The sequence below is a fragment of the Melanotaenia boesemani genome, chromosome 12 (genome assembly GCF_017639745.1).
Source record: "Melanotaenia boesemani isolate fMelBoe1 chromosome 12, fMelBoe1.pri, whole genome shotgun sequence".
In the NCBI taxonomy this organism is placed as follows: domain Eukaryota; kingdom Metazoa; phylum Chordata; class Actinopteri; order Atheriniformes; family Melanotaeniidae; genus Melanotaenia; species Melanotaenia boesemani.
This window is the reverse complement of record NC_055693.1, coordinates 27168572-27180683: the sequence shown is the minus strand read 5'-3', so window position 1 is coordinate 27180683 and position 12112 is coordinate 27168572. Positions and strand designations below refer to the sequence as shown.

At 40.4% G+C, this 12112-nt stretch overlaps 1 protein-coding gene across 2 annotated transcripts; it reads left to right on the top strand.

Annotated features, from left to right (window-relative positions):
* The first annotated feature begins 1033 nt into the window (after positions 1 to 1033).
* On the top strand, positions 1034 to 12110 carry map3k19 (mitogen-activated protein kinase kinase kinase 19). Of its 2 annotated transcripts, none has more exons than XM_042001077.1 (11): positions 1034 to 1218; positions 1616 to 1700; positions 2339 to 2461; positions 3142 to 3296; positions 3397 to 3431; positions 3738 to 5870; positions 9872 to 9976; positions 10553 to 10791; positions 10882 to 11134; positions 11226 to 11434; positions 11532 to 12110. In XM_042001077.1, exons 2-11 carry the CDS (start codon positions 1648 to 1650, stop codon positions 11659 to 11661), a joined length of 3435 nt encoding a protein of 1144 aa, XP_041857011.1. In that variant the 5' UTR covers positions 1034 to 1218; positions 1616 to 1647; the 3' UTR covers positions 11662 to 12110. The 2 variants fall into 2 exon arrangements, with proteins under 2 accessions (XP_041857011.1, XP_041857010.1); XM_042001076.1 differs by having other exon boundaries at positions 3139 to 3296.
* The last annotated feature ends 2 nt before the right edge of the window (positions 12111 to 12112 follow it).

The window sequence follows — 12112 nt, the reverse complement described above, 5'->3', positions numbered from 1 at the left end:
ATTATAGCCCAGTCCATAAAAACTATTGTACTTTCAGACATACTCGTCTGTTATGAGCTTCTTTCTTTATTCCTTCCCTCCAAATCCTAGCACAGATGTTAGCATCCCTCCATTCTTCATGACTGCTAGTCTGCAGACTGTTTTTTTTGTTTGTTTGTTTTTCTCCAAACAAGATATGAGCTTCTCTAGGATCTGAAGCGTGAAAAAATCAGATTCTAACTCTAAGGCTCTTCTGATTTTTACAGCAATTACAAGAATTTCTTCATGGAAAGTCAACTTGGGGGGGGGGTGTTCGGAATTTACGTCTTTATTTTAAGTGAAATACATAAAACAGTCATAATCACTGCTGCACACTTGTACTTCACTGTTAATGAAAAAAAACTTTAATTTTTTTATCGTTTTATCAGTGATTTGTCAGAACCTGCTTTATTTAGCTTTTTATTTTATTATTTACTATGGTAATTTGTTAATTTGAATTTTAAAGTGTTCTGAAAGGTGCTGTAAATAAAATGTATTACTACTAATATTATTATAATACATACTGGATTATGATCAAGAACACTCGTTTTGATTAAGTACGTCATTTGGTGCATTCACTTGCCTTTGGGTATCTGAGGTTTACTGAGGTAAAGGTCAGTTTACACTAAATATTTGTTAGAATTTGATTGTCTATTCTTTCACCCTCACATCTTAGCACTGGCTGCCGCTCCATCTTGAAGCTCTTCATGTTGTTCTACTTCACATTCTTGTTATTTTTCTTTGTCTTCATGTTCTTCTCCTGTTGTCTCCAGAGAAAAAATTCTAATTATTCTTTTTCTTAGTTTCAACAGCCAAACCTTTTACTGTACACTGAAAATAAATATAATGGTCTATGAGATCAAATCACCTTGTTAGAGGGTGTGTGTGTGCGTGTGTGTGTGTGTGTGTTTGGGGGGTGAGGGGGGTCTAGGGAGGCATGACTGGATGGGAGGTGTCTTCCACACAATACAAACCTCTCAGCTGAGAAATCTACCTCAACATCTATTACCTCAGCCACAGCAGTCTGGTTTAGCGGATTATTCCAGAAAGGCATTTCAGCAACAATGAAGAATGATGATGAAGAGTGCAAAAGCAGAATAAAAGTGTAGTATTTCGGTCATGCTCATGAGTGGAGAGATTAATCGTTATTTAAAGGAATCTCAGTATGTGAACAAAGAGGAGCAGCAGGCTTACAAACAGGTAATGAAAGTTAATTTCTCTTTAGCTGCTTTGTTGAATTGGCGTGGTGCTCTTATACAGTACATGTTGCATATTCTAATAAAACAAAACGACAGGCGCAGTCTCTGTTATGGGAGTTTGAGCAAAATACTTACAAGGCCATCATGAACTTTTGTTTTCATACACCTTTAACATAAATAAATACAAAAAATTGTTGCCTGTGAATTAATACATGTCTGACAACTTAAAAATGATGCAAATGGTTTTTCCTTCTTTCCCTTTTTTTCATTTTAAGTTAATTTAATGTAGTTTTTGGTCACTGGTTATTTTTGACTTGTATCAAGCCAGACAAACTGTAAATGTAACTGAAGTTAGGGTTACTGGGACTGCTGAATATATGTTTGTGTGTCTAATGCAGAAAAGGGAATCCCCACCTGCTTTCAGGACACCATGGAAACACTGAAAGACAGGCGATCCAATCAGGAAGTGAAGAGGGGCAGCAGGTGGGCATGAATAATTCTTGGTCTTCCTCGCAAACTCACATTTTTATTTCAAGTCTTTAATAAAATGCATGAATCGCTGAGTCCTGTTTACACCTGTTAACACATCTGTTCATGATTAACATCAATCTGTTGCGTACATGCCAACATTTTATGTATGTACACTTCATCCTTGTCAACACACAGCGCATTGTATACACTGTAAACTGCCTCCGGGCTAGTTAGCATATGCCTTTTACTTTAACACCAGCAGTAGAAAAGTGGCCTATCTGGTTACACTCACAGGCCGGTACACAGGCACCTGTCACCATGTCCAGAGGACAATCTGTTCTACCCAAACAGGTTGGAAACACAGACACGGGGGGAAAGGGCTTTGGTGAATCAGCCCATTGTCTGTTATGAACAGCTCTCACAACTGAATCAAGTTCAAGCTCTCGGAGGAGAATAAAGGTCTTTGAGCTGGTCTCTAATTTCATAGAATCAGCTTCCAGAAATTGGGAAAGATGTGAATGAATCAGTCCTTATACTGAGACAAAATTTAGTGATATTTTTCATTTTTCAAAATCAGTATTCAGTCCTGCAAAACACCCTAAAATAAACACTGTGGTGACCGTATGTCCTTTTTCCCCTCATTTCTTCAGCACAGGTTTGTCTCTGCCCAGTTTGTGCAATAACAGCAGACACTGGGGCCGTGAAGATCCTGCTCTGTCCTCAGGCTCGCTAAGTACCAGGACCACCTGCCAGCCAGCACCCCCCAGAGAAAGGTACACAAAAACACAGCACTCATCATTTCAGCACTTTATAAATTGTGTCTAATTTAATTGGAATAAAACTTTGACGTTTAATAAACATATTAAAAAGGAATAAATTAGATAAAAATGTTGCCAGTTCATCACAAGGCCAGCCAACAGAGACAAACAACCATTCACACTCACACTCACTCCTAGGGAGAATACATAAATGAAATTACCCCGTGGTTAATTTGTTCATGCAGGTAAAAATGACCTATAACAACATTTAAGAAAAATACAACCTCCAATGGCTTTAAGAGCAACTGCATGTGATGTGTAAAAATGACATCCATTAAGGCAGCTTTTCTCAATCCTAGTCCTTAAGACCCACTGTTCTACATGTTATAGATGTTTTCCTACTCCAACACATCACGAAACACTGAATTAAAGTGTCAGTGATGTAGTAGAGAGAATGCATTTTTGCCCTATTGTATTTTTTAAGCCAAAACCAAGTTGACTTCTAACCCAACCAGTAAGCGATTGCCACTTCTAAAACCTTCCAGTCTAAAAGGATTTTTTAGGAAAATGACATCCGCATTTACCTCCTGCTACTTGTTGGGGCTTCTTGTTAAGACTTCTCGGTAAAACTTCGGATGACTTGTTGGTAAACAAATAAAAATGAAAAATCATTAACTTGAATGTTTTCTCAGCAGACAGAGAACAAGAAGTGTGGTCGATACCTCCTCACCTTCCCATGGTTTGATGTCTGTGGCTCAGTCCAGCCAGCTCAGCCAATCAGCCCCCAGCATCATGGAGCCACTACTAAGTCCCAACACTATGATGCAGGCCAGAGCACACGTTCAGACCCGTTTGTATATTTGGAGATTATGTGTTTCTAACTTTGTTTGGTTTCTCTGTTGATAATACTTGTAATACATATAACCCTTACTCAATCTTCCTGTCTCTAGGACTGGGCTCTCAAAAAGCTGCCGCTGAACAAAAAGTGAGTTTCAACCAAAAACATCACATATTGTTTATATGTTTATCAGCTTTACCTTGGAATTGCACACATGGATATTTAAAAAGAGAAAAACAAAGAACTGCAAAACACTGAGCAGACTTTTTACACCTGGGAAAGACGAAACAAGTCAGTATATTAATAAAAATGTACATTCATCTTTAATATAAAGATACTGTCTTCAAAAAGCACATAGTTTTTAAAAAGTCCACTGTGTTCACTCTGCTTCCTGCTGCAGTTATTAGTTAGACAAATAGTCACTTAATTATTGCTTCTCTTCCATTTTCACAGGGTCCTTTGCCAGCTTTGAACTCCCGAACCCCTAAGCTTCTGGCACCTCTGGATAGCCGGCCCAGAGACAGCACAGCTTTACCAGTGCTCAAGCAACGAGTGCCCCTGAAACCCATCAGCCAAAGCTCCCTTTGGACCAGGACCCAGCTAAGGAGAGAGAGGCTGTCCTGGGGCAGCCCAAGCAACAGTCCTCCTACCAGTAAGGCTGGCAGTGAGGAAAGTGGATCCAGTAGCAGCAGCCAGAGTTCCACCGACCTGGAGGAAGCGGACGATCACAAAGACGACCATGACAGCACTCACGGAGACAGAAACCAGATGTTTTCTGGTGATGGATCTTTACAAAATTCAAAATATGTGAAGCCCTCTGCAGTAGATCTGGCTGGACAGACAAGCCTGCATTTTAAAGTTCAGCCAAGGACCAGTCAAATTCCACTGGTCCACAGATCAAAGCATCACAAGGAGGGCGACATAATTTATCATAAGCATCATCAAAGCAATGAAAAACCTAAGAGTTCTCACTGTGAAGCAAACATTATGAGTTATACAAAAGGTTCTGTTGAGAGTGAGTCCTCCAAAGGGAACAATAAAACTCCTGTCATGTCAGTTATTGTCAGTGGAATCAATAATAAGGTGAACTTCACTACAGATCCTGAGACTGGAATCACATATGACCTAAATGATGTTCAAGATGATGCAGCTACATGCTCTGAAATATGTCACAGAAATAAACAGCAGCATGCAAAACAGACAGAGACAACAAGAAACACTTTGTGTACTGCTGAAACAAAGGTGGACAAGTTAACTGGCCAGGCTGCTGTGGGAAAACCTGATTTTTTTGCTGTGGATCCAAAGCAATACGAAAATACATTTAAGACCTTTAAGCCTGTGCAAAACAAGGAGAGAAGAACCATGCCAAAAGCTGACCCAATAACAAAAATTCAAATAAACCAGTCCTTCAATGTACCTTCACACAAAGATCAGAATATCTGCAACAAACCCAAAAGCAACCTGAAGTACTCTGTATTTTCCACCCAAGCCAAAGATAAAATGAGGAAAAGCCCTGAGCTACATTTCAGCAGGCAAGGAGCTGTAACTAAAATCAAGTTCAAGATGAAATCTGTCAGTGCTGCTCCTTTCAACAACACCACCCCTACGCCTCGTAAGAAGGTTTGTGATCTCCCACAGAGCAAAGGAGCACCACATCCTGACAAGCTGAGCAGCAACAGAACCCAACATACAGCAGCAAGGGAGCTAAAAAGCGCCCAACACTGGAAGAAACCATTTTCAGGCGGGAAAACTCCAAGATCTAAGTCAGCTGTGGATCTCATCACCTACAAAGACATGTTTCAGCAGATACAGAGTGGTGATGAAGGACCAGCCATCTATGAGATGTTTGCTGGTCCTATATTTGAAAACCTTCGTGTTTCTAGCTCTTGTGAGACACTTAAAGAGGTGGAGGGTACTCCACCTTGGAAGCCACAACAGGGCCACAAAATCAGACGTAGGCCACTGAGGCCAGCACAGAATAACCTTAAGAGAAACTCTGGGGAAAGTGAAGTCATTTCAGCTAAAAGCAAAGCAAAACCTGTGCCATCGAGAATTAAACCAACCCCAAACACTCTGCCAAGGGGGGACATCTGCACAACAGATAGTCCTAAACTAGAGACTGAGATAGTTTTCCCTAAGGATGCTAACCACAATTACAAAAGTACTCAGGATGAGAAAAAAGAACAAATATTATCAACTCCCGAGGAGGATAATTCATCGTATGGATCTCAAACTTTAAAGTCAGATGACAAACCTCTACAAGAACCAACATCTTCCTCAGACAGTGAAGGCTGTAATCATCCAAACCAGCGGGAAACAACTGAGTCGGTGTTACTGCCAAACCCTCTGCAACCACAGATCAACATGCAGACATCTTCTAGCAGCAGCAGCCACACTTCCATGTCACCAGTTTACCAGAAGTTTCTAGATGAGCTGGGAGATGGGCCACTTACAGAGGACTTGTTGCAGTGTTTAGCAGAAGAGCTGATCTCACTGGATGAGAGGGATGTATCCGAAGACCACGAGCAGAGCATAAAAGAGTCCAGCAGTGAAAATGAACCCACACCAAGGGAGAATTTTTCTGAGGTAAACCTCTTTTTTTTTTTTTTAGATCTTAAGACCCATTTCCATAATGGTAAAAAAGTTTTTTTTTATCAGTTCATCTGATGGGTGGGTGGTCTACGGAGCCGTGAAGCTGTCACCCAAATAAAAAAAAAAGAATTGGGACCTCATCACATAGGTGATAGTTTATTGTAAAAACGTGAAACTTATCCCGTTATAACGTGATATGTTTTGTGGTGAAAATGTAGACTATAAACCATATTTGTCATTATATAGGGAAACTGTGCATGCTATGTTCAGAGAAATGCCTAATTTACCAAATGGGATTAAGTTGTATTTCATTGGAGAGATTTGGTGAAGCTTGGAGGACACTGTGTAGACGTTACACCCTCAAAGCAGACAGGACCACGTCTTTGTGTTGGCAACTTATTTCTCCCGGTCCCAGCAGTATATATAAGCTTTATAATTTTCATTTTTATGTTTAGAAGACAGCCATATGCGTAATCACTGGTACGTGTTATTAACTAAAAGCAGCACACGCACTCTATGGGAGGGATCACCAACTCGCCAGTGTTCTGCAGGTTTTCACTGCAGCCCTGCTGCAACACACCTGGTTCAAATGAAATAGCTTGTCCAGGTCTGCACCAGCCTCTGAATGACCCATTATTTGAGTCAGGTGTGCTTCATTGTGGACATGTGGAAAACCTGTAGGACACTGGCTCACCGACTCTGGATGCCTGCTCTGTGACAATTCAGACACACACACCGTCTCACTGTGCGCAGGCAGGTGACGTACCGTGTTGCTCATAACTATCCCACATTTCTGTGTGTACAACCTGAGTAGAAAAATTAATCATTGGCAAAAAGAACTGAAATGTTTCTGCTTGATGAGTATATTTTCCATAAAATGTATTTTGCTCCATTATAGGTCACAACATACGTTCTTACAACTTATCACGTTATAACTTGATACATTTCACATTATTACAATAAACTAATCACGTTATAACATGATAGTTTATTGTAAAAATGTGAAACGTGATACGTTTCAAGTTTTTACAATAAACTATCAAGTTATAATGTGATAAGGTCCCAGTTTTTTTATTTGGGTGACAGCTCCACACTTCTGTAGTAGTCAGATGTTTTATTTCATTAATTTTTTAATTTAAAAGTTAATTGTAAAATCAAAATGACAACCAAAAAAAATATTCAGATAGAAATCCTGCCATATAATGGAGGGGCTTATCCACATGTACGCTGTGTTTTTATGTGTTTTATATCAAGAGGATTCCACTAACCTTACTCATTAAAGACTTATTGTAGGGTGTAAATTAACTCAACTTTATTGGGTCCACCATGCTCGTACTGGTTTTTGTCCTATTTTTGCCTTCAGAACTGATTTAAATCTGTCATAGATTCAGTAAGGTGATGGAAACATTCCTCAGGGCTTTTGCTTCATATTGACATGATAGCATTACACAGTTGATGCAGATTGTTGCATCCATGATGACAATCTTCCGTTCCACCACATCCCAAAGCTGCTGTATGGACCATTTTCACTGACGTCACACTGTTCGTTTATGCCGCCACGTTGGATGGCAAAAAGCTAGCTGGGACCCACTTCTGCTGTAGTGATTATTAACTGTTTCTCATGAGGGATGGTGCTAGCGGACTTCACACTTTCCAAACCAGTTCAGCACTTATGCGATTAGGTCAGACAGCGATTATTTGACAAAAAATGTGCGCTTGTTGGTGCTCAAAATCCATATGATTTTCCAAATTCCTGGTTAAAAAAACTCCAAAACCTCCAACTGACAGAGATACTGCTACCCAGTTTACCTTACCTTGACATACTACCTGGTCAATCGACAATTACACTTCACAGGACCAGCTGAAAGCATACAAGTCAGACTACAGGTTTATAGGCACTTTGTGGTAGGATGCTCATCAGACCATCAGCTGTTCCCCAAAGAAAGTAGGCTAATGCGTTACCTTAATTTTTCATTTATAAAAATATTAAATGAGAGCAGCCCACCATAAGTAGACTTGAAAAGCATACAAAACAAAATTTTCGATAAACTTACCACAGACAAAGTGCTCGATACTCAGCTGGGAGCTCTGACAGTTTCCAGTTACCCTGTTTGACAGCAACAACTCATTAAGCCTGTCGTTCATGGTCAGCAGTCTGTAAAATAAAATCCCATCCTTGGGATGCTGACGGGAACATCCAAAGGCACAACACAGATGTACAATTTATTTTATTTTTTCTTGTGTGAAAAGCTAACTGTAGACCTGAGCCCCATAGCATTAAGCCTGCTTTGTTTATCTTTTAGCCACCCAAGAACGTTGCCGACGTGCAAGTCACGTGATCAATGACGAAACGTGAGAATGGTCCATTGAATTGAGTTCTGGTGACTTTGGAGGCCATTATACAGTGAACTCATTGTCAACCAGTTTTAGATGATTTGAGCTTTGTGACATGATGTGTGCAGAGATGGTATTCTGCATACCTTGGTTGGAACGAGTAGTTATAAAAGTTACTATTGCCTTTCTGTCAACTCCAACCAGTCTGCCCATTCTCCTCTGACCTCTGACATCAAAAACCATTCTGGCCCAGACAACTGCAGCTCACTTTTCTCTTCTTCAGACCATTCTCTGTAAACCCTAGAGATGGCTGTGTGTGAAAATCCCACAAATCACTGATCACTGGCTAAATGTAAGGCTGGAAAATTGTGGGATCTTCCTACATAAGGAGAATCAAGTGGTTTTTTGGTGGTTTATCACTGTGACAAGGCACTTACATGCTAAAATCAGCTTCTTCTGCAGAGATAATGTCAATTTCAGATTTTTAATATGTTATGTGTACTAACTTTGTTGTTTGTGTGTTGTTTGTGTTATTGTGTTAAAAAAAATAATGTACTAATTTCAGAGATTTACCTCTTCATTAATGGTTTAATTTTAACAGCCCCCAAACTATTTGATAAATGTAGGCTATATATTTTTTAACTCCCTGAAATTATCTCATGCCCCCCATGGGGATCCCGACCCCCAGCTTGACAACCACTGGCCTAGACCATGTCTACATCAGTCAATGCACAGGTAGGTGGAGAACCTGCTGGGCATCTCTGCCTGTAGCACATCCTCCAGTGCGCATGGGGTTAGCCGCAGGGTCATCAGCTGCAGGATCGTCCTCCAGGAACCACCATTCTTTAGTGTTTCACCCCTTTAATCCTGGAATGTCTCCTGGTGGCGGAGCAGTGACCCATGCAGCTAATAGGTGATACTCCCTATGGCTGTTGGTGGGGTTAGTTGTTCTTTAACCAGCACTTGTCTTCCCTCCTCAGCCAAAGCCAAAAGCTGCCTTTTTTTGCCAGTTCTTTCACAGCCTTAATCAGTTTCCTTCCTGCACCCCTGCATTCCTCAAGAAGCGCATGGTTGACAGCCCCACAAAGCCTTGACATCCCACCTCAACAGGGTAGATGGTGGTCTTCCAGCCAGCCTCCCAACATTCAGCAACCAGCTCGGTATATTTGGTCTTCTTGTGCTCAAACGCGGCCTCCATCTCTTCTTTGTGTGGGATCGTGAGTTCAGTGAGCTGCACAGACCTTACGCTGGTGGACCAGACAACAATGCTAGGACGGAGGGATGTGGTGGTGATCCATGTAGGGAACTGGAGTTGCCTCTCAAGGTCAACCCTCATGTCCCACTCCTGGTCAGGGGAAAAGGGGCGAGGTGTTTCTCTTAGCCTGGTGTATGTTTGCTCCTCACCTTCTGTGACCACCATGGGATTGGCTGATTAGATATTTGTGTTAAACAGTTGAGCAGGTGGACCAAATAAAGCGGCCAGTGAGTGTTTGTTTTGCTGGGGACTGTAAGTTTTGTATAAATCAATCACATGTAAATGAGCTTCAAAGGTACATATTAAAGAAATTCATAAATAATTCAGTTCACTGCATGACTGCTATTATTGGTCTCGCATTATTAAACCTTTTTATAGCCAGTTACCACTTTGTATTCTATTTCAGGATCTTCCAATAGACAGTGGTGCTCTTATAGGCTCTGGGTTGGTTGTAGATGGCACCATCACATGGACAAAAGGTGAAATACTCGGCAGGGGTGCCTATGGGACAGTAAGTATAACAATTAGCTGCCAAGAAAAATGGTAGCAGTAATATTTTAACTAAAATAAAAAATTAAGCATAAAATCCTTAATTTTACAGGTCTTTTCACTAACAGAAGTCACCTCATTTGTTCTTCCATTAGAAGTTATCTATTTATAACATGCACTGCTGGTTAATGTGTGCCTCTCACAATTATGGATTAACTACACTTGCAGCATGCCCATTCTACTTCTTTTAGTCACAAAATATATTTAAAAAAAAAAAAGAAGCTATATTTAACCCCTTGATGTCTATTGTCGCAAATTTGCTTCTGGTCTTTTTAATTTTTTTGTCTAAATAATTTATTTTATTTAATGTATTTATGATAATTTATTTTAATATTATTTATCAATTTCAATTTTTTTAATTACTTTATTGACTGTGATATCCAATCTATATTTATTTCATATTAAAGTTATTTTTTTGTATCATGTTTAACAAAAAGAAAAGAAAGCTGAATGAACATCCTCCGAGCATGGGGATTATTTAGTTCTTGACAGAGGCTGTAGGTGTCCACATGACACTGACTGAACCTGCTCTGACCAGGTGTACTGTGGCCTGACCAGCCAGGGTCAGCTGATTGCTGTGAAGCAGGTGAGTCTGGACTCCTCTGACCCTCATGCTGCAAAGAAGGAGTACAATCGTCTTCAGGAAGAAGTGGAGCTGCTGAAAACCCTTCGACACATCAACATTGTTGGCTTCCTGGGGACTTTGCTTTGTCAGCATGTGGTTTCTATCTTCATGGAGTATATCCCAGGAGGGTCTATCGCCAGCATTCTTCATAGGTTAAAACAATTTGACAGCTCAGAATGAGGTTTTTCTACATGCTTGATGAATAGATACTTTCAGTTCCCATTGTCCTCTACTGCCCTTAGATTTGGTCCACTTCCCGAGCGAGTCCTGACTCTGTACACCCATCAGATCCTTGAAGGGGTTGCCTTCCTTCATTTGAACAGGGTGATTCATCGGGATTTAAAGGGGAACAATGTCATGCTGATGCCAACTGGTGTCATCAAGCTTATAGACTTTGGATGTGCACGACGTCTCAGCTGCTTAAACCACACAGCCTCTAACAGTGGAGAGTTGCTCAAGTCTGTCCACGGCACGCCTTACTGGATGGCACCAGAGGTAACTCTGCTCTTTTCAACTGACTTTTAATGTCTCATTTGCATTACTTTCACTTTCCCCAAATTTACCCCCTAACGTATTCACTCTAAAGGTTATAAACGAGTCTGGGTACGGCAGGAAGTCAGATATATGGAGCGTCGGCTGTACAGTGTTTGAAATGGCCACGGGGAAACCACCACTAGCACACATGGACAAGATGGCTGCTTTGTTCTACATCGGGGCTCAGAAAGGGTTGATGCCATCTTTGCCAGAAGGATTCTCAGAGAACGCCAAGGACTTTGTAAAAATCTGCTTGACGAGGTAAGCATTTAATATTAAAATATTTATATATTAAACACCAAGTTACAGGCCTTTATTTGCATTTAGTTAATGTTTTATTATTTCCTCTCAACCTTAGTGACCAGAGACTACGGCCGTCAGCGGACCAGCTGCTCAAACATTCGTTCATCTCAAGGAATGAAAAAACAAATGTGAAAACATGGAGAAGGGAGCGTTGTGGTCGCCAAATGGGACGAAGTAAAGTTTGAGTGGGCAGATATTGAGAATCAGGAGGACATTGTATGAATTGTAATGCTGGTTAAAAATGGCAGCCTTTGTGACTGGGAAGAAACTGGTCACTGCATCAAAACAAATTTTAATAGTAAATACTCAAAAAGCACTTTTTTGGGGGGGACATTTTAAATGGTTTAAGAATAAATCCTTTAAAATATGAGTAGTGAGGATTATTGATACTGAATTTAGACTTTTAAAAAAATGCTCACAAAGTCTCATATGTGTTCATTTACATAAACATGTGTTGTAAATCAGTTCAGTGTAAATGAGTGTGTCCGAATAATGTGGCTCATTAAGGATGAGGTAAAACGGTTACTACCATTTTAGGTGAATCCTCAATTAGCTTTTGAAAGTCAGATTGTTTCTATAAAGTTTCCTTGTTGGAAGCTACAGCAAAGAAATGTTTATTAGTCACCTCAACAACTC